Source organism: Carcharodon carcharias, chromosome 5 (genome assembly GCF_017639515.1).
Source record: "Carcharodon carcharias isolate sCarCar2 chromosome 5, sCarCar2.pri, whole genome shotgun sequence".
NCBI classification, from domain to species: Eukaryota; Metazoa; Chordata; class Chondrichthyes; order Lamniformes; family Lamnidae; genus Carcharodon; species Carcharodon carcharias.
The window spans coordinates 25,128,434-25,151,805 of NC_054471.1; the positions used below are offsets into that span (position 1 = coordinate 25,128,434).

General features: G+C 44.3%; 1 protein-coding gene across 1 annotated transcript in view; it reads left to right on the forward strand.

Annotated features, from left to right (window-relative positions):
• The window catches only part of LOC121277667 (serine/threonine-protein kinase MRCK alpha-like), a 715,733-nt gene that overhangs the window by 302,437 nt on the left and 389,924 nt on the right, over nt 1-23,372 (forward strand). The window contains exon 3 of the mRNA XM_041187269.1: nt 4,521-4,604. Within this exon, the coding sequence (XP_041043203.1) occupies nt 4,521-4,604 (84 nt within the window). The remainder of the gene's footprint in view (nt 1-4,520; nt 4,605-23,372) is intronic.

Sequence of the window (23,372 nt, forward strand, 5' to 3'; positions counted from 1 at the left end):
CTACTGTATAAATAGCAAATCCAACAGGATGCAAGCACCCTGTAATTATTAGTTAAACTTAATTGCCCAAAGAAAAAAACTTTTGTGTTGATCACTTCAATTTTAACATTTCCGCCCTTGTTTTTAAATTTGTCAGTGGCATCTCTCCTGCTCACCTCTGTAACCACCTTGAGCCCTACAAAGAAAGACTTGCAAAGTCTTTACAGTCCAATTAAGTACTTTTATAGTCTATTTACTGTTGTAATATAGGAAACGAGCATCCAATTAGTTTCATGGTCACCATTACGGACACTAGTTTTCAGTTTATTAATTACTTGAATTTATATTCCACAACTGCCATGCTGGGATTTGAACGTGTGCCCCCCCCCCCCCCCCCCACCAACTCCCAAAGCCTTTGATGGGGACTTGATGGCGTAGTGGTGATATCATTGGGCTGGCAAATCAGAGGCCCAGGTGGTTGTGAGCTGCCTACTTGAACCACTAGCTCATGTGGTGCAGGGATACCCACAGTGCTGTTAAGGAGCGGGTTCCAGGATCTTGACCTAGCGACAGTGAGACTTCACTAGTCTGTCATTAAACAACTCATCCCTAGCCCCTTTTCAAATTTGGAGGTTGCATTTACTATTTTCCCATTCCCTGAAATCTGCTGCCCAGTGACTTTTGGAAAATATCTCCTCCAATCACCTGAGTAACCCAACTGCTAGAAAAAACAAAGTATTTTTGATTAACTCGTTTTATGATCCACTGCCAATTTTTTGGATTTCTCAGAGATTGAAGTTGTAAGGTATGAGATTGGAAGGTGCTGGAGCTCTATCAATACACAGGCTAAATGCCTGGAGAAGTACTGAGCCATGCACATCAGTTAGATCCCAGATACACTACCTAGCCTGTGCTTCGTTAGCTGTGGGTGGCAAATACAGAGTATGTAACAATCTCTGCCAATTGTAAGCTGCCTATAGGGAATAAGGTCTCTGAATTTGTGGGTCCACAGGCTGCACAAATAGTGTGGCACTAAGGCCAGGGTGCCGTTCCTGGATTGGGGTTTGAGCATATTGAGGCAGTATTCCGTAAGGAAGAGGAAGGCTTTTGTCTCTTACTAGTATATCTTATCAGTGCTCAAGATAGATTGTTGCTTTGATCAACAACTACTTGAATTTATATGTGTCTTTAATGTGGCAAAACATCCCAAGGCACTTATCACGGATAAACCTTTTGACACTAAAGCCTTTGATGGGGACTTGGTGGCATAGTGGTAATGTCACTGGGCTGGTAATTCAGAGGCCCAGGCTAATAATTAGAGGATGCTTGCATCAGCGACCTGTTGGATTTGCTATTTATACAGTAACGTTATATTTGTTAGTATTTCTGTCATGGTGAAAATCCTGTAAAAAGAATTGTTAAAGTTTTGAATTTTGAGTCGTTCTGTTGAGCCTGTCGATGGAACAAATCACTCAATTGAAAGTTGTATCTAATGAATATTATCTCATGTAATTGTGTCACTATGACATGAAAAGAAATCCAAAGCTGTATGTATCAAAACTTTATTCTTTTTCCTATTTCTAAAATGGACTTTCTGCTGAATCAAAAAAGATGGCTCCTACAAGTCACATGACCACTGGTTGGCCCTCTGTTCTGGAAACTACCAACAGGATTTACAAGAACAACAGAATCCTCCTGCCATCGTCGTGGAATTTCACATCCAGTTGTAAGGGAGTATGGACACTATAGATCACGAAAGTAGAGGACACATAGATTGAAACTCATTATGCCTGCAGAGCTGTTAACAAGCTCATCTCACAGCAGGTCCATTTCAGGAAGAGGCCATTGAAGGGACAATGAACATCATTTGCATCTTAGTAAGCTTACCCATCCAGCAAAGTTAGAGGGTCTGCCTAGACAATGGCTTCCTGACACAAGAATCTCGATATGGATGGTAGCTCTCTCAAAAGCTGATGACTGGCACCTTATCAGTCCTGAAATCAAAACTAGTTCCAGACACTAGATAAACATCCCTTTGAAATCATTGTGGAGAAAGGAGGTCACATGGCTCCCATGACCTTTTTGAGATCTGAGAAACCCTCAGCTGTTTAACATCCAACTGGAAGCAGGACACCAGGCTGAACAATAGTGGGCTACCCAAAGCCTGTCTCTGCTGGAAGATTTCCTACCATTGCCTGCAGAATTGGCCCAGTCTCTATGTACCAGCTTCATCCTACAGTATCAGCATCAACTGGAAAGAGAACTCTACAACTCTGGTCTTCAGCCAGCTGAACTCTAACTCCTACGTGAAAGAACTCCTCACTGGACTCTGACAATCACGTGAACTAATATTCATTTCTGTGGTTCTTTTACTGTTGCTATCCATAGTTGTAAAATTTTATTTTTCCCCCCTTACTGTGTGTGTGTGTGTGTGTGTGTGTGTGTGTGTGTGTGTGTGTAGTGGAGTGGGATGTTGCGAATACTCCTTCTCTGGGTTTGAATGTAAATAAACTAACTTTGAGTTAATCATAATGCGAGTTTGCTGCAAGTTATTAGTAAGTTGTATCACACAAACTAAGGTTTTGGGAAAACACACCATAGCGTACTTAAAAAATAATTCAAAACACCTTCTGCTTATGGGCAGTTGGTGAGAGGAAAGAAGTTCAGTTTGCCTTTCTCCCCTGTCTGTACCACAATGCAGCCTGTATAATAAATTCAACCTAGATTGCTTTCCTTGATCTGGATACATTAAGTGATATACACAGGTTAAGGCATCATACTGAGTGCTGAACTTTTTGATTGGTGTTGCAGGTGATAATGTTGTAAACCAAGTGCTATATCTGGGTTTGAACAAAATAGAAAATGTTATTGATGTTTTTGAGAAGTTTGAAAGTGATAAGAATTTTCTTTTTTAAAAATCTCACACTGGTAAACACTGATAAACTGCCTTTAATGGTTTGGGCCTCAGGGTAAGGTGTGAGGATGTGAGATGGTATTCGGCTTTTGAAGGCTTTACAACGTTATGACTGAAGAAGTGGAACCTACTATAGATAGGTGGAAGAGTTGTAGTCTGTGCTGATCTAGGGTGGAGTGGGAAAGTGAAAGAGGTGCTTTACTTTGTGTGAAGCTCTTGAAGTAGAACCTTTATAAAAGATATTAACGAAAGGTTAGTTGATTGTAGTATTGCATCTGAGTCATAAGGTCATGGGTTCAAGAGACTTGTAATAATCTAGGCTTGCACTTCACTACATTACAGAGGTAATGCTGCACTGCTGGACTTGCCACATCCCAATGAGGCAATAAATGGAAGCCTTCAGCTGCTCCTCAGTTGGATGCAAAAGATCCCATAGCACTATTTGTAGGAAAGCAGGCAGCTGTTCAGGTGTCCTGCTAAACATTCCTCCCTCAATCAATGTCACATTTGCCTACACAATGGTGACTGCACTTTGAAAGTAATTAATTACTTGTGAAGTGCTTTGAGACACCCTGAAGACCTTTTATTTATAAATGGAACATGGGCATTGCTGACATTCCAGCTTTTGTTGCCCTAATTTGTTGTTTTCCTAATTGAAGGTAGTGCTGATCCGCCTCCTTGGTCCATTGCAGTTCTTGTGGTGAAGCTACTCCCACTGTGCTACCTGGAAGGGAATTCCAGAATTTTGACCCAACAACGGCGAAGGAGCTGTGATATAATACCAAGTCAGGATGGTGTGAACTAGTGGGGAACTTGCAAGAGTGGCATTTCCATGTGTCTGCTGGCCTTGTTCTTCTAGGCGGTAAAGATCACAGGTTTGGGGGGTTCTGTCGAAGGAGCCTTGGTGAGTTGCTGCAGTCAATCTTGGAGATCATACACACTACTGCCACTGTGTGTTGGTGGTGGAGGGAGTGTTTAAGGTGGTGCATGAGGTGCAATCAAGCGGGCTGCTTTGACCTGGATGGCGTTGAGCTTTTGAGTGTTTTTGGAACTGATCTTATCCAGACAAGTAGAGAGTATTCCATCACACTGCTGATTTGTGCCTTCTAAATTTTGGACAGGCTTTGGGGAGTCAGGAGGTGAGTCACCGACCTGACCTTGTAGCCACCACATGGCTGGCCCACTTAAGTTTCTAGTCAATGGTAACCCCCAGGATGTTGATGGTGGGGATTCCATGATGGTGATGCCATTGAATGTTAAGTATTTGGTTAGATTCTCTTTTGTTGGAAATTGTCATTGCTTGGTACTTGTGTGGCGCGAATGTTACTTGCCACTTATCAGCTCAAGCCTGGATGTTGTCCAGGTTTTGCCACACGCAGACGTAGACTGCTTTAGTATCTGAAGATTTGCAAATGTTACAGAATACTGTGTAATCATCAGTGGACATCCCCACTTCTGACCTTTTGTTCAAGGGAAGATCATTGGCCATTGATAAGATGCTATATAAATTCAAGTTCTCATCTATTGCTTTGTAACATGGATATTTATAATCTTCTGGTTTAATTAAGGTATTTTAATTTGAACTAGCTCAGTAATTTGCACCACCTTGTTTTTTTCTTCGTTGCAGGTTGCTGTTGTGAAGTTAAAAAACGTTGAAAAGGTTTTTGCCATGAAGATCCTCAACAAATGGGAGATGCTGAAGCGAGCAGAGGTACATTCACAAGCAGTGGTTATGGAAACTAATCCAATGGTTTTGTGGTCCAGTTTTAAACATACTTGGCCAAACTTAAATGAGATGAATGAAAAGCCTCCAGTGAATGGTGAGGCAGGTACTGGTGCACTTCTCAATTCAATCCCTCTTCAGTCATGAAAAACAAAAAGAAAAGACGTATTTTGGGTCAGATTGTTACTGTGATGATATTGTGGGTCTTATTATAGGATCAATCAAATCAGGTTCAACTGAGGCATTCAAAATGGAATTAGATTGTTATCTGAAAAGGAAGAAGGTAAAGGTTTACAGGGAGATGGTGGGGGAATGGTACTGGATGGATTGCTCATTCAGAGGGCCTGTGCAGACACGATGGGCCAAATTGCCGCCCCCAGTGCTGTAACAATTTTGTGATTGTGATCAGAACGAGCAGACCTAACCTACGGTACTGTCCCATGACCATAGCAGCAAGCATAGTGACAGAAAGATTGAGTGCTTTCTGTTCAACAAATGTAACTTTGTGAACATAGAAAAAAACTTTTATTCATAACCAAGAAGTGATTAATTCTCCCATCAATATATTGCTGAAAAGAGAGACATGAAGCTTTTCATCTTGCAATTAGGACAAATGTAAGAATATCAAATTTCAAACAATTTATACTACAGGAGAAAAGAGTGCTGATTGGTTGGCAAGTCGACTCTGATTGGACAAGGCATTGCCATGATGAAAAGTTTCTGCAACATGTCTCTCTTAGCAATATTTAGATTCACCCATCCTTCAGATGGAAGGATGTGAACTTTGTGTCTTTGTCAGTAAAGCCTAATTTAATTCTAGTGATAACTAGATCTGATGTGAAAATAGAAACAGTAGTAAACCATTCAGCCCTTGAGCCTATTCCGCTAATCAATTAGATCATGGCCGATTCATAACTTAACTCCCACTTGGTTCTATAACCTGAATACCCTTGAAGCAAGCCTGAATGTTCATTTTTAAGCTCCTCTTGTGGTGTGGTATATAAAGACACTGTTTTGTGTGGCAATAAGCCAAACACCATGAAAATCCAAGATTGCCCCCTGTACTGTCTTAGCTGGTTTCTGCTACTGAGGCAAACTGCTACAATTATTGCAGCATTCCTGGGCTAAGCAGGGGCAGAAACTTGTGGACTCCCTGATCCGAATTGTTCTCTTGCGACACCTGCTGGAAAATGCATTGTATATATGCTTGCACACGAACAGGGGAGAGACCTTATTCTGAGTGAGACACAGCCAGAGTGAGTGTGGGTATTGGCAATTTGGTGCACAGTGGGAATTTGGTGCATAGGGAAGAGGTGCTCTTTGTATTTTTTCTTTGCTATCCAACTTCTTAAATCTTCAGAGAGTTGTCTTGCCCTGCTGCAGTAGTAGAGGCTACAAGCGAAAGGAATCACTGCTAAGTATTGGGTAAGGTCGGGTAAGTATTTACTACTTTTATCGCTTATAATTTAAGGTCTTTTTGTGGTTTATAGTTTGTATACTCTTCAGTAACAAGGATCAGGAAAGAAGGGCCCTAGAGTAATTGATTTAAAAGGTTTAATTTAAAGGAATAAGTCATGGTAGGAGAGCTCAAAGCCATGGTGTGCTCCTCGTGCTCCATGTGGGAAGCAGGGAACATTTCCAGTGCCCGGGACCAGCATGTCTGCAGGAAGTGTGTCCAGCTGCAGCTCCTGGAATATCGGGTTTCAGAGCTGGAATGGCGGCTGGGGACACTGAGGAGCATCCGTGAGTCTGAGAGCATCGTGGATAGCACGTTTAGAGAGGTGGTCACACCGCAGATGAAGGGACTTGAGGAAGGAAGGGAATGGGTGACCACCAGGCAATCCAAGAGAAACAAGTATGTAGTTCAGGAGTCCCCTGGGGTCCGGCTCGCAAATTGGTATTCCATTTTGGAGGCTGGTTCCTCCAGGGAGTGCAGAAAGGGCCAAGCTTCTGGCACCTCAAGCAGCCTGTCTGTACAGGAGGGGAGGAAGAGAGGAAAAGCAATACTAATAGGGGAACAGTCAGGGGACCAGATAGGTGCTACTGTGGCCGTCAACGTGACTCCAGGATGGTATGTTGCCTCCCTGGTGCCAGGGTCCGGGATGTCACTGAAAGGCTGCAGGGTATCCTGAAGGGGGGAGGGTGATAAGGCAGAGGTCATGGCACATGTTGGTACCAAGGTCATAGGTAGAAAGAGGGATGAAGTCTTGCATCAAGAACTCAGGGAGTTAGGCAGTAGACTAAAAAGCAAGACCTCTCGGGTTGTAATCTCTGGATTACTCCCACTGCCATGTGCTAGCGAGCTCAGAAATAGGAGAATAGCACAGATTAATACGTGGCTTGAGAGTTGGTGCAGGAGGGAGGGTTTTAGATTCCTGGATCACTGGGACCGTTTCCGGGGAAGGTGGGGACTGTACAAGCGGGATGGTCTACATCTGAACCAGAGCGGGACTAACATCCTTGCTAATGCTGTTGGGAGGGGACACAGAATGTTAGCAGAATAGGGACACGTCATAATACAGTAAAACAAACAGAGGGAGTACGTCTACATTAAGTTTCAAGGGAATAAGGCAAGGCTGGATGACCTCTACTTTAATGCTAGGAGCATTACAGGTAAAACGGATGAGTTAAGGGTGAGGATTGACATGTGGAATTGTGATATAGTAGCCATCACTGAGACGTGGTTGAGGGAGGGGCAGGATTGGCAACTCAACATTCTGGGATATAGGATCTTCAGGCGAGACAGGGGAGGGGATAAAAGAGGAGGAGGCATTGCATTATTAGTTAAAGAATCAGTTGCTGCAGTAAGGAGAGATGATATCTCAGAGAGGGCATCGAATGAAGCTCTGTGGGTAGAGCTTAGGAATAAAAAAGGGTTAGCCACATTGTTAAGTGTTTATTATAGACCCCCAGATAGTCAGTGGGAAATTGAGGAGCAAATATGTGCACAATTTGCAGAGGTGTGTAAAAACAATAACAAAGGGTAACTACATTAGGTGATTTCAACTTTCCCAACATTAATTGGGATAGATATAGTGTTAAGGGCTTGGATGGAGTGGTTTTATTGGAATGTGTACAGGACAACTTTTTAGGTCAATATGTGGAGGGTCCAACAAGTGACGGCACAGTGCTGAACCTAATTCTGGGGAATGAAGCTGGACAGACGGCTGAGCTGGTGGTGGGAGAGCATTTTAGTGATAGTGACCACAACGTGGTGCAATATAAGCTTGTTATGGACAAAGAAATAGACAAGTTACAAAAAAATGTTTTGGATTGGGGGAGAGTGGATTTTAGTAAACTAAGGCAGGATCTGGCCAGGGTAGACTGGGAACAGCTCCTTGTGGGGAAATCTACAGAAGGGCAGTGGGGGGCATTCAAAAAGGAAATGGGGAAGGTACAGGCTCAACATGTTCCCTCTAGGGTGATAGGAAGGAGTAACAAGCCCAGAAAACCATGGATGACCAGAGATCTGCGGGCACATGTAGGCCAGGCCAGGTGAGTTTGGAGTGCTGCTGATATCCAGTTACATTAGGGGGAGGCAGTGGCATAGTGGTTTTGTCACTGGACTGATGATCCAGAGACCCAGGTTTGGGTCTGGGGACCCGGGTTCAAATCCCGCCAGGCAGTTGGTGGAATTTGAATCCAATAAAAAAGTCTCGAATTAAAAGTTTAATGATGTCATTGTTGATTGTCGTTAAAAACCCATCTGATTCACTTATGTCCTTTGGGAAAGGAATCTACCATCCTCTCCTGGCTTGGCCTACATGTGCCTCCAGAACCGCAGTAATGTGGTTCGTTCTTAAATGCCCTCTGAAATGTCTTTGCAAGCCACCCAGTTGTACCAAACCTCTACAAACCACTTCAAAGTCAATAAAAAGGAAGAAAGTGGATGGACCACCTCGCTTTGACCTAGGCGCTGGTAAACGACAATGGCAAAGCCAGCCCTGTCGTCCCTGCAAATCCCTCCTTAATATCTTGTCTCACAGACGGGTCAAGTGGCATAGTCAGACCTTGCAGATCATATCTTACAGGTCAAGTCCCCGACACCACCATCACCTTCCCTGGGTCTGTCCTGCCCCACCAGAGGTGGCAGCACAGTGGTATAGAGTCAGGAAGGAGTTGCCCTGGGAGTCCTCAACATTGACTCCTGACCCCATGAAGCCTCCTGATGACTGCTTAGCGTCCCCCGCCCCTCAGCTGATAAATCAATGCTCCTTCATGTTGAACACCACTTGGAAGAAGCGCTGATGGTGTTAAGGGCTCAGAATATACTCTGTGGTTGGGAGACTTCAGTGTCCATCACCAAGAGTGGCTTGGTAGCACCGCCACAGACCCAGCTGATTGAATCCTAAAAGACATAGCTGCTAGACTGGGTCTGTGGCAGGTGGTGAGGGAACCAACCTGTCTGCCACAGATGCATCTGTCCAGGACAGTGCCTGTAGGAGTGACCTCTGCACAGTTCTTGTGGAGATGATGTCCCATCTTCACATTGATGATACCTTCCATTGTGTTGTGTGACACTATCACCATGCTAAATGGGATAGATTTCAAACAGAACCAGCAGCTCCAGACTTTTTTTTTTATATTCGTTCATAGGATGTGGGTATCGCTGGCTAGACCAGCATTTATTGCCCACCCCTAATTATCCTTCTTCAGGCGGCATTTAAGAGTCAACCATATTGCTGTGGGTCTGGAGTTACATGTAGGCCAGACCAGATAAGGGCAACAGATTTCCTTCCTTAAAGGACATGAGTGAACCAGATGGGTTTTTACAACAATCATCAATGGTTTCATGGTCATCATCAGATTTTTATTGAATCCAAATTTCACCATCTGCAATGGTGAAGTTTGTGCGATATGAACCCGGGTCTCTGGAATACAAGTCAGTGACAATACCACTATGCCACCGCCTCCTTCATGGGGCACTCATCCATGAGGCACAGTGGACCATCAGCAGCAGCAGAACTGTACTAAACTGCAATCTGAAACTTCATGACCCATCATTACCCCACTCTACCATTACCACCAAGCCAGCAGATGAAATCTGGTTCAATGAAGAGTGCTGGAGGGCATGCCAGGAGCAGAACCAGGCATACCTAAAAATGAGGTGTCAGCCTGGTGAAGCTACAACACAGGACTACTTGCATACCAAACAGCATAAGCAGCAAGTGATAGACAGCACAAAGCGATTCCACAACCAACAGATCAGCTCTAAGCTCTGCAGTCCTGCCACATTCAGTCATGAATGGTGGTGGGCAATTAAACAACTCACTGCAGGAGGAGTCTCCACAAATATCCCTATCCTCAATGATGGAGGAGCCCAGCACAGCAGTGCAAAAGATAACTTTGAAGCATTCGCAACAATCTTCAGCCAGAAGTGTCAAGTGGATGATCCATCGTGGATTCCTCCAGATGTCCCAGCATCACAGATGCCAGTCTTCAGCTAATTCGAATCACTCTATGTGAAACGGCTGAAGGCACTGGATAATGCAAAGGCTATGGTCTCTGACAATATTCCAGCAATAGTACTGAAGATTTGTGCTCCAGAACTTGCTGTGTTCCTAACCAAGCTGTTCCTGTACAGCTGCAACACCAGCATCTACCCGACAATGTGGAAAATTGTCCAGGTATGTCCTGTACACAAAAAGCAGAACAAATCCAACCCGACCATGTCAGTCTACCCTCCATCGTCAGTAAAGTGATGGAGGGGATTATCAACAGTGCTATCAAGTGGCACTTGCTTAGCAATAACTTGCACACTGGCACTCAGTTTGGATTCCGCCAAGGTTACTCAGCTCCTGACCTCATTACAGCCTTGGTTCAAACATGGACAAAAGAGCTGAACTCCCGAGGTGAGGTGAGAGTGACTGCCCTTGACATCAAGGCAGCATTTGTCAAGAGTGTGGCATCAGGGAGCCCTGGCAAAACTGGAGTCAATGGGAATCAGGGAGAATCCGCTGGTTGGAGTCATACCTAGGACAAAGGAGGATGGTTGTGGTTGTTGGAGGTCAATCATCTCAGTTTCAGGACATCACTGCAGGAATTCCTCAGGGTAGTGTCCTAGGCCCAACCATCTTCAGCTGCTTCATCAATGACCTTCCTTCCATCATAAGATCAACATTTGTGACCCCGCAGATACTGAAGCAGTCCGTGCCCAAATGCAGCAAGACCTGGACAAACTCCAGCATTGGGCTCACAAGTGGCAAGCAACATTCGAGCCACACAAGTGCCAGGCAATGACCATCTTCAACAAGAGAGAATCGAACCATCGCCCCTTGACATTCAATAACAGTAACATCGCTGAAACTTCACTATAAACACCCTGGAGGCTCTCATTGACCAGAAACTGAACTGTACTAGCCATTTAAATACCGTGGCTACAAGAGCAGGTCAGAGGTCAGCAATCCTGCGGCAAGTAATAGCTTTTCCCTATTTATCTTACCAAAGGCTCTGTTAATGTTGAACACCTAAAGTCATAGAGGTCTACAGCACAGAAAAAGGCCCTTCGGCCCATCGAGTCTGCGCCAGTCAAACAAGCACCTAATTATTCTAATCCCATTTTCCAGCACTAGGCCCATATGTCATGGCATCAGAAGCACACATCCAAATACTTCTTAAATGTTATGAGGGTTTCTGCCTCTACCACCCTTTCAGGCAATGAGCTCCAGATTCCCACCACTCTCTGGGTGAAAAAATTCTTCCTCACATCCCCTCTAAACCTCCTGCCCCTTACCTTAAATCTATGCGTCCTGGTTATTGATTCCTCCACCAAGGGGAAATGTTCCTTTCTGTCTACCCTATCTATGCCCCTTATAATTTTATACACTTCAATCATGCCCCCCCCTCAATCTCCTCTGCTACAGGGAAAATAACCCCAGTCTATCCAATCTCTCCTCATAACTAAAACTCTCCAGCTTAGGCAACATCCTAGTAAATCTTCCCTGCATTCTCTCTAGTGCAGTCACATCCTTCCTATAATGTGGATTCCAGAACTGCAAACAATACTCTAGCTGTGGTTTAACCAGCGTTTTATACAGTTCCAGCATAACCTCCCTGCTCTTATTTTCTATGCCTTGGCTAATAAAGGCGAGTATCCCATATGCCTTTTAGTAACTAACCTCCTGGCTCCCCAAAGCCTGTCCACCATGAAGGCACACATCGGGTGTGTGATAGAATACTCTCCCCTTGCTAGGATGAATGCAGCTCCAACAACACTCAACAAGCTCAACACCATCCAGGACAAAGCAGCCCACTTCATTGGCACCACATCCACAAACATTCACTCCATCCACCACCGACGAACTTTGGCAGCAGTGTATGCCATCTACAAGATGCACTGCAGAAACTCACCAAGGCTCCTTAGGCAGCACCTTCCATACCCATGACTATCTAGAAGGACAAGGGCAACAGGCACATGGGAACGCTACCACCTGGAAGTTCCCTTCCAAGCCATTCACCATTCTGACTGTCGCTGGGTCAAAATCCAGGAACTTCCTTCCTAACAGCACTGTGGGTGTACCTACACCACGGAGACTGCAGCGTTCAAGAGGGCAGCTCACCACCACCTTCTCAAGGGCAATTAGGAATGGGTAATAAATGCTGGCCTAGCCAGCGATGCCCACATCCTGTAAATGAAAAGAAAATTCTAGTGTGCATCATTGTGGAGAGCTGCTGACATCCAGTTAGTTATATTAGTTATATATATTATATTAATTATATCAGTTATATTATAGAGGAGAGTGCAAGAGGAGGACCCCGGGACAGGCAGTCAGCAGCACCTAGAGGAGAGTGTGAGAGGAGGACCCTGGGATAGGTAGTCAGCGGCACAGAGCAGAGGAGCTAGAAAACCAGCGCAAGAAATGGTGAGAGTTCAAGAGCAGAGGTGACTGAGGGTGTTCGATGAGGAGACAGGAGGAGCTCTTTTCCTTCTCTACTTTTCCTCAGAAAGAAGAGCAGCAGCCTTAGTAAGTAGGCCCTGGTGAGTAAACTAGAAAAGTGTAATATATCTAAACAAGTAGCTATACCTGGTTTAGCTGGGAAGCGCCAGGAAGAAGGGAAATTTAGGGCCAATATAGTAAAGAGATATAAATAATCCAATGTATAATAAAGTTAACATAAGGGAAGTAAAGTCAAGACATGGCAGGGTAGCTCAGTCAAGTGGAATGTGTGTCCTATAATGTGAAGTCTTGGACGCTACCAGTATCCTAGGCGACTACATGTGCAGGAAGTGCTGCAGAAACCTGAGCCCCAGGTTTCAGAGCTCGAGTGGCAGCTGGAGTCACTGTGGTGCATCCGCGAGGCTGAGAGCTATGTGGATAGCACGTTCAGAGAGGTGGTGACACCACAGCTTAAGGGCCTGGAGGCAGAGGGAATGGGTGAGCGCCAGGCAGTCCAAGAGAAGTAGGCAAGTAGTGCAGGCCTCCCTGGGGTCCAACTCATAAATTGGTTTTCTGTTTTGGAAGCTGGTGAGGGTGCTAATTCTTCAGAGGAGTGCAGTCAGAGCAAAGTTTGTGGCACCACGAACGGCTTGGCTGTACAGGAGGAGAGGCAGCAGAAAGAAAGAGCAATAGTGATAGGGGATTCATTAGTTCAGGAAACAGACAGACGTTTTTGTGGCTACAGACATGACTCCAGATTGGTATGTTGCCTCCCTGGGGTCAAGGATGCAGGACATTTTTCTGGGAAGGGTGAACAGCCAGAGGTTGTGGTCCACATTGGTACCAATGACTTGGATAGGAAGGGAGATGTGGTCCTGCAGTCAGAATTTAGGGAGCTATGTAGAAAATTAGCAAGCAGGATCTCAAATGTAGTAATCTCCAAATTACTCCCAGTGCCATGTGCCAGTGAGTACGGAAATAGGAGGATAAGGCACATGAATGTGTGGCTGGAAAGATGGTGCAAGAGAGAGGGCTTTAGATTCTTGGGTTACTGGGACTGGCTCTGGGGGAGGTGGCACCAGTACAAGCCGGACAGGTTGCACCTGAACAGAGCAAATGTTCCTTGTGGGGTGTTTTGCTAGTGCCATTGGGAGGGCTTTAAGCTAACTTGGCAGCGGTGTGGGAACCAAGGGAAAATATTAGAGAGGAATACCAGGGTGCACAAAACACTGGGAGAGACAGATAGCACTAGTATAGAGAATAATAAGTCAATAGGTGAAGTCGGGGTGAGGGAGAAACTAACAATCTCTAAATCAGGGTTACCTATGCATAAATGTGAATGCATGGAGTATAACAAATGAGACTGAGGAGTTATAGGTGCAGATTGCCATGTTGAAATATGATGTAATGGCGATAACAGATCTGGCTCAAGGAAGGGCAGAACTGGGTGTTAAATATTCCCGGGTACAAGGTGTTCAGAAAAGATAGGAAAGGAAGGAAAGGAGGATGAGTGTCGGTGTTGGTTAAGGAGCGCATTGCAGTGCTGGAGAAAGAGGATGTCCCAGAGGGTTCAAGGACAGAATCAATTTGGCTAGAGCTAAAGAACAAAAAGATACAATTACATTGTTCAGTGTAGCCTATGGGGACTGCCAACTAGTGGGAAGGATGTAGAAGAACAAATCTGCAGGGAAATTACAGAGAGATGCAAGCATTATAGAGTAGTCATAGTGGGGAATTTTGATTACCTAAATGTTGACTGGGACAGTGGTAGTGTAAAAGGCGGAGAGGGGCAAAAGTATCTAGATTCTGTTCATGAAAATTTTGTACAGCAGTATGTGTCCAATCCAACAAGAAAAAATGTACTGTTAGACCTGGTTCTTGGAAATGAGGTGGGCCAGGTAGATCAAGTGTCAGTGGGGAAACATTTAGGAGACAGTGATCATTGTATTGTACGTTTTAGGATGATGATAGAAAAGGACGATAGGCAATTGAGAGTAAGAAAAATTAACTGAACGAGAGGGCAAGAACGGAGCTGGGCCAGATAGACTGGAATGAAAGATTGGCGGGAAAACTGGTAGCTGAACAACGGGCTACCTTCAAAAAGAATTGGTTCAGGCACAGTCAAGGTATATTCCATCGAAAGAGGAAAGTAGGGCAAATAAATTCAGAGCTCCCTGGATGAAAAAGGAGATAGAAATTAAGTTAAAGAGGAAAAGGCGCAGTTATAACAGGTGTCAGGTAGAAAATACAATTAAGAACCAAGACAGATACAGAAAGTTCAGGGGGAAGGTGAGAAAGCAAATAAGAGAAGCCAAGAGGGATTGTGAGAAAAAACTGGCAGCCAACATAAGGGGAGTCCCAAAGTCTTCTATATGCATATAAATAGTAAAAGGATGGTAAAAGGAGGAGAAGGGCCGATTCAAGGCTTAAAAGGGAATTTACATGGACGAAGGGGCCATGGCTGAGGTATTAAATGAATACTTTGCATCTGTCTTTACCAATGAGGTAGATGCTACCCAGGCCATGGTGACAGACGAGGAAACTCTGTCATTAGAAGGGCTCAGAATTGACAAGGAGTTGCTGTTTAAAAGACTGTCGGTACTTAAAGTTGACAAGGCACCGGGACTGGATGAGATGCATCCAAGGATATTGAAGGAAGTGAGAGTAGAAATTGCAGGAGCACTGGCCATAACCTTTCAGTCTCCCCTAGGCTCAGGCGAGGTGCCTGAGGACTGGAGAATTGCAAACATTACGCCCTTGTTCAAAAAAGGTTGTAAGAATAAGCCCAGCAATTACAGACCAGCCCGTTTAACTTCAATGATGGGTAAGATTCTAGAAACAATTATTTGGGGTAGAATTAGTAGTCACATGGAAAAATATGGGTTGATAAGGAAGAGCCAGCATGGATTTCTAAAGGGGAAATCCTGTTTAACTAACTTGCTGGAGTTTTCTGGGGAGGTAACAGAAAAGGCTGATGAGAGTAATGATGTTAATGTGGTGTACGTAGACTTTCAAAAGGCATTTGATACAGTAACACACAACCGAGTTTTGAGGAAAGTTATTGCTCATGGAATTAAAGGGACAGTGGCAAGGTGGATACAAAACTGACTGAAAAATAGGAAGCAGAGAGTAATGGTCAGTGATATTTTTCAGGCTGGTGGAAGGTTTGTCGTGGAGTTCCTCAGGGGTCGGTATTGGGACCCTTGCTTTGCCTGATATATATTAATGATCTAGATCTTGTTATGCAGGGGTCAGTTTCAAAGTCTGCAGATGATGCGAAGCTTGGGAGTGTTATAAATTGCGAGGAGGACAGTGTAGAACTTCAAGAGGACATGGACAGGTTGTTGGAGTGGGCAGATAGATGGCAGATGAAGTTCAATGCAGAGAATGATTGGAAGAACATGGACAGACAATATAAAATAAGGGGTGAAATTTTGAAGGGGATGCAGGAGCAGAAAGACCTGGGTGTATATGTGCATAGATCATTGAAGGTGGCAGGCCAGGTGGAGAGAGCAGTTAATAAAGCATATAGTATTATGGGCTTTATTAATAGGGGCATAGAGTACAAGAGCAGGGAGGTTATGCTGAATTTATATAAGACACTCGTTAGATCTTAGCTGGCATATTGTGTACAGTTCTGGGCACCATATTATGGGAAGGATGAGAACACATTGGAGGGAGTGCAGAAGAGGTTTACAAGAATGATTCCAGGGATGAGAAAGTTCAGTTATGAAGATAGATTGGAAAGGTTAGGACTGAAGGGGACAAACCAACCATGGTTAACCAAGGAAGTTAAGGATGGTATCAAATTTGAAAGAAAAAACACACAATGTGGCAAAGATTCGTGGTAAGCCAGAGGATTGGGAAAGTTTTTTGAAAACTTATAAAAGATGTTAAAAAAATAATAAAGAGGGAGAAAATTAACTTTGAGGATAAACTAACAAGTAATATAAAAATGGACAATAACAACTTCTTTAAATATAGAAAAAGGAAGAAAGAGGCAAAAGTTAATATAGGCTCCTTAGAGAAAGAGGCTGGGGAAATATTAATGAGGAACCAGGAAATGGCAGAAGAGTTGAATAAATACTTTGCATCAGCCTTCACGGTAGAAGAAACTGATAACATTCCAAAAATACTAAATAATCAAGGAGCAAAAGAGGGGGAGGAAATAAATATAATAACTATCACTAGAGAAAAAGTTATAGCAAAACTAATGGGGCTTAGGCTGATAAGCCCCCTGGACTTGATGGGTTGCATCCAAGATATTAAAGGAAGTAGCTATACAGAATGTGGATGCACTGGTAGTAATCTTCCAAGAATCCTTAACTTCTGGAAAAGTCCCAGAGGATTGAAAAACTGCCAATGTAACACCCTTATTCAAAAAGGGAGGGAGACAAAAACAAGTAACTATAGGCCAGTTAGCTTAACATCTGTTATTGGTAAAATGTTAGAGCCTATTATAAAGGATGTAATATCAGAACATTTAGAAAAACATAATCTAATCAAGCAGAGTCAGCATGGCTTCATGAAGGGGAAATCATGCCTGACAAATATATTAAAATTCTTTGAGGAGGTAACAAGCAGGATCGATAAAGAGGAATCAGTAAATGTAATATATTTGGATTTCCAAAAGGCATTTGATAAGGTACCGCACATAAAGCTACTTAATAAGTTAAGAGCCCATGCTGTTGGGGGTAGCATGTTAGCATGGATAGAGGATTAGCTAACTAATAGAAGACAGAAGTTGGGATAAGGAGGGCATTTTCAGGATGGCAACCCGTAACTAGTGGAGTGCCACAGGGATCAGTGCTGGGGCCACAATTATTTACAATATATATTAATGACTTGAATGAGGGAAGTGAACATACTATTGCCAAGCTTGCTGATGTTATAAAAATAGGTGGCAAAGCAAGTGATGAGGATGACACAAGGAGTCTACAGAGGGATATAGACAGGGTAAGTGAGTGCGCAAAAGCTTGGCAGATGGAATATAATGTGGGAAAATGTCAGTTTGGCAGGAAGAATAGAGAAAGCTGCAGCACAGAGGGATTTGGGAGTCCTCGTGTATGAATCCCAAAAAGCTAGCATACAAGTTCAGCGGGTAACAGGTAAGACAAATGGAATGTTGGCCTTTATTTCAAAGGGAATGGACTATAAAAATAGGGAAGTCTTGCTAAAACTATACAAGTCCACACCTAGAATAATGTAAACAGTTTTGGTCCTCTTATCTAAGGAAAGGTATACTGGCATTGGAGGCAGTCCAGAGAAGGCTCACTAGGTTGATCCCGCATATGGAGGGATTTTCTTATGAGGAGAGATTGAGTAGGTTGGACCTGTACTCATTGGAGTTTAGAAGAATGAGATGTAACCTTATTGAAACATATAAGATTCTTAGGGGACTTGACAGGATAGATGCTGAGGGGTTGTTTCCCCTTGTGGGAGAATCTCGGACCAGAGGGCATAATCTCAGAGTAAGGGGTCACCCATTTAAGACAGAGTTGAGGAGGAATTTCTTCTCTTAGAGGGTAGTCAACCAGTTGATTTCTTTACTGCAGAGGGTTGTAGAAGCTGGGTCATTAAGTATATTCAAGGCTCAGATTGACAGATTTTTAATCAGAAAGGGAATCAAGGGTTATGGAGAAAAGGCAGGAAAGTGGAGTTGAGGATTATTAGATCATCCTTGATCTCATTGAACGGTGGAGCAGACTCAATGGGCCAAATGGCCTGCTTCTGCGCCTACATCTTATGGTCTGTTCTCCTTGGAGAGAAGAAAGCTAAGAGGGGATTTGATAGAATTGTTCAAAATCATGAAGGGGCTGGACAGAGTAGATAGGGAGAAGCTGTTCGGGTTAGTAAACGGTTCAGGAACGAGAGGGCACAGATTTAAAGAGATTTGCAAAAGAAGCAAATGTGACATGAGAATAAACTTTTTCACACAACAAGTGGTTCGGGTCTGGAATGCACTGCCTGAAAGTATGGTGGAAGCTGGTTCAATCGAGGTATTCAAGCGGGAATTAGATTATTATTTAATTAGAAACAACTTGCAGGGCGATGGGGAAAAGTCAGGGCAATGGCACTAGGTCATAATGCTCATTTGGCAAGCTTGTGCAGACATGATGGGCCGAATGGTTGTTAAAATTCTGTGATATTCCAGTGTGAATTATTGTGGAGAGCAGCTGATATCCAGTTAGTTATATTCCAGTGTGAATCATTGTAGAGTGCTGCTGTTAGCCTGGTGGCTGTGCTCTAGTGTGGATCTGCATCTGAAGTGCTGTAACTGCAAAGCTACGGACCAGGTGCTGGAAAGTGAGATTGAAATGAGAGGCTAGTTTCTTTTTCTGACCGGCACAGACATAATGGGCTGAATGGTCTATTTCTGCCCCGTAACTTTACCGTGGTTCTATGGTTCCTCGATGGTGAATCATTGCTGGGGCTGTGTGAAGAATTATGCTTTTTTTGTTGAAACGTTTGTGTGATTCAGCTCATTTTATACAGGTGTAAGAATAATTCCAGTCAGTGCATAGGGGATGGTGTTGGCATAATGGTGTTGTCACTGGACTAGTATCAGTGTCCTAGGGGAATGCTGTGGGATAAAAACAGACCTGAGTTTTTCCAGCATTTTCTATCAGCATATGTGGAGAGAGAAGCAGCGTTCATGTTTCGAGTTCGTATGACTTTTTCAGAGCTAAAGAGAAGTAAAAATGTGATTGATTTTATACTGTATAAGAGGCGTTGGAGCAAGTGGAGCAAAATGGAAGGTCAGGGATAGGTGGGAGCTCAAGAGAAATTTGACAAAGATGTCATGGGCACAGGACAAAGGGAGTGCTAATGATAGTGTTAACGACTAAAGAAGGTGCTGATAGTGGCATAAAGGTAAGATAGCAGAATGTGTTAATAGCAGAACAGGGTCAGTGCTCTGTGAAAGCAAAATGGAGAAGATGGCATGGGTGTGGTAGGGTTTGGGGAATAAAGATTTTTTAAAATGAATAAATAAATAAAAAGAGATTTTAAAAGAAAATAAATAAGAATGAAAATAAAAATAATTTTTTAAAAATTGGATTAAAAATGGTGTACAGATGGTCTGAAGTTGTTGAACTCGATGTTAATTCTGGAAGGTTGTAAAGTGCCTAATATGACAATGAGGTGCTGTTCCTCCAGTTTCCATTGGGCTTCACTGGAACATTGTAGAAGGCCAAGGACAGACATGTGGGCATGAGATAAAGATAGTGTGTTGAAATGGCAAGTGACAGGAAGATCTGGGTCATATTTGCTGACTGAGTGAAGGTGTTCCGCAAAGCGGTCACCCAGTCTGCATTTGGTCTCCACAATGTAGAGGAGACCGCATTGGGAGCTGCGAATGCAATAGACCAAATTGAAGGAGGTGCAAGTGAAGTTCTGCTTTACCTGAAAGGAGTGTTTGGGCCCTTGGACAGTGAGGAGGGAGGAGATAAAGGGGAAGGTGTTACACCTTCTGCGATTACATGAGAAGGTGCCATGGGAAGGGGAGGAGGACGTTGGGGTGATGGAGGAGTGGACCAGGGTGTCACGGAGGGAATGCCTTATGGAATGCTGACAAGGGTGGTGGGGGGAAAATGTGTTTGTTGGTAGCATCATGCTGGAGTTGGTGGAGGATGATCCTTTGAATGCCGTGGCTAGTGGGGTGAAAAGTGAGGACAAAGGGGAACCCTATCAAGGTTCTGGGAGGGAGAAGGAAGGGCGAAGGCAGAGGTGCCTGAGATGGGTTGGACATGGTTGAGGGCACTGTCAACCACATTGGGGGAATCCTTGGTTAAAGAAAAAGGAAGGTGCCAGAAGCACCGTTTTGGAAGGAAACATCATTGGAACAGATGTGACGGAGGCAGAGGGACTGAGAGAATGGGATGGAGTCTTTACAGGAAGCAGGGTCTGAGGAGCTGTAGTCGAGATAGCTGTGGAAACCAGTAGGCTTGTAATGAATATTAGTGGACAGTATATCACCTTAATGGAGACGGAGAGGTCAAGGAAGGGAAGGGAAGTGTCAGAGATGGACCATGTGAAGATGAGAGAAGGGTGGAAATTGCAAGCAAAATTGATAAGTATTTCCAGGCCCAGACGAGAGCATGAAGCTGCACTGACTCAATCCCACCACTGAACACCAAGCCATTGTTTCCAGGACTGTCACTGACCTCATCTCCTTTGGAGACCTTACCTCCACAGCTTCCAACCTCAGTCTCCCAACCCCGCATTGCCTGCTTCTACCTCCTTTCCAAAATCCACAAACACGACTGTCCCGGTAAATCCATCATGTCAGCCTGTTCCTGCCCCACAGAACTCATTTCTTCTTATCTTGACTCCATTCTCTCTCCCCTTATGCAGTCTCTTCCTGTCTATATTTGCAATTCCACTGATGCCCCACATCATTTCAACAATTTCAGATTTCCTGGCCCTAACAGCCTCCTCTTCACCATGGACGTCCAATCCCTCCACACTTCCATCCCCCAGCAGAATGGTCTGAGGGCTCTCTGCTTCTTCCTCGAACAGAAGCCCGAACAATCCCCATCCACCACCACTCTCCTCTGCCTGGCTGAACTTGTTCTCTTACTCAACAATTTCTCCTTTAACTTGTCTCGCTTCCTCCACGGGCACCTGCATGGTCCCCAGTATGCCTGTCTTTTTGTGGGGTATGTGGAACATTCCATGTTCCAGTCCTTCTCAAGCACCCCCCCCAAACTCTTTTCTCGTACATCGATGACTGTATCAGTGCTGCTTCATGCTCTCGTCTGGACCTGGAAAAATTGATCAATTTTGATTGCAATTTCCACTCATCTCTCCCCTTCACATGATCCATCTCTGACACTTTCCTTCCCTTCCTTCACCTCTCTGTCTCCATTTCTGGTGATAGGCTGTCCACCAATATTAATTACAAACCCACTGACTCCCACAGCTACCTCGACTACAGCTCCTCACACTCTGCCTCCTGTAAAGATTCCACCCCATTCTCTCAGTTCCTCCACTTCCTTTGCATTTGTTCCAGTGGTGGCACCTTCCAAATCGGCGCTTCTGATACCTTTTTCTTTAACTGAGGGCTCCCCCTACAGTGGTTGACAGAGCCCTCAACCATGTCCGACCCATCTCCCACACTTCTGCTCTTGCCCCTTCCTCTCCCTCCCACAACCATGATAGGGTCCTCCCTTGTCCTCACTTTTTACCCCACCAGCCTCTGCATTCAAAGCATCATCTTCTGCTACTTCCACCAGCTCCAGCATGATGCCAACACTAAACACATCCCCCCCACCCCCCTCAGCAGCATTCCGTGGGGACCGTTCCCTCCGTGACACCCTGGTCCACTCCTCCAGCACCCCAACTCCTCATCCCCTTCCCATGGCACCTTCCCATGCAATTGCAGAAGGTGCAACACCTGCCTCTTTACCTCGTCCATCTGCACCGTCCAAGGGCCCAAACGCTCCTTTCAGATGATGCGGCACTTCACTTGCACATCCTTCAATTTGGCCTACTGTATTCGCTGCTCCCAATGCAGTCTCCTCTACATTGTGGAGACGAAACGCAGGCTGGGTGACCGCTTTGCGGAACACCTTCCCTCAGTCTGCAAGCATGACCCAGACCTTCCTGTTGCTTGCCATTTCAACACACCATCCTGCTCTCATATCCACATGTCTGTCCTTGGCCTGCTGCAATGTTCCAGTGAAGCTCAACGCAAACTGGAGGAACAGCACCTCATCTTCTAATTAGGCACTTTACAACCTTCCGGACCTTTGAGTTCAACAACCTCAGACCACGGTCTCTCTTCTCCATTTCTAATTTTTGATCAATTTTTTTTTTCTATTTTTAATTTTAATTTTTTTTTAGTTATTTTCATTTTTATTTTTATTGATTTATTTTTAGTTGCTTATTCAATTTTTAAGTCCTTTCCCCAAACCGCGCCCGCCTACCCATCCACAGGGCCACTTATTTCCATGTTGCACTTTCACAGAGTGCTGACCCTTGTTCTGCTATTAACACTTTCTGCTTTCTTACCTTTATGCCACTATCAGCACCTTGTTTAGTCTTTACCACTTCCATTAGCACTCCCTTTCTCTTGTGTCCATGACATCTTTGTCAATCTCTCCTTAGCTGTCATCTATCCATGACTGTCTATCTTGCTTCATCTGCCCCACTCCCTCTTAAACAATATAAAATCAATCACATTTCTACTTTAGCTCTGAAGAAGAGTAATACGGACTCGAAACGTTAACTCTGTTTCTGTCTCCATAGATGCTGCCAGACCTGCTGAGTTTCTCCAACATTTTCTCTTTTCATTTCAGATTTCCAGCATACACAGTATTTTTCTTTCATCGGAATGCTCTGGGAGCTTGGATTCAAATCCCACCATGGCAGATGTTGGAATTTGAATTCAAAATATCTGGATTTAAAAATCTAATGATGACCATGAAACCATTGTCGATTGTAGTAAAAAGCCATCTGGGTCACTGATGTCCTTTTTGGAAGGAAATCTGTCATCCTTACCTGGTCTGGCCTGTGTATGATTCCAGACCCAAAGCAATACAGTTTTGACTCTTAAATGCTCTCTGAAATGGCCTAGCATCCACTCAATTGTATCACAATCGCTAGAAACTCTCTAAGGAATGAAACTGGAAGGACCGCCTGGCATCGACTTAGGCAGTGGCAAACTCATCGCTGTCGACCCTGCAAATTTCTCCTTTCTAATACCTGGGGCTTTTGCCAAAATTGGTAGAGCTGTTCCTCAGACTAGTCAAGCCACAGCCTGACATAGTCATACGAACAGAATCGTACCTTACAAATGATGTCCCAGACACCATCATTGCCATCCCTGGGCATGGCCTGTCCCACCGGCAGGACGGGTCCAGCAGTGGTGGCGGCA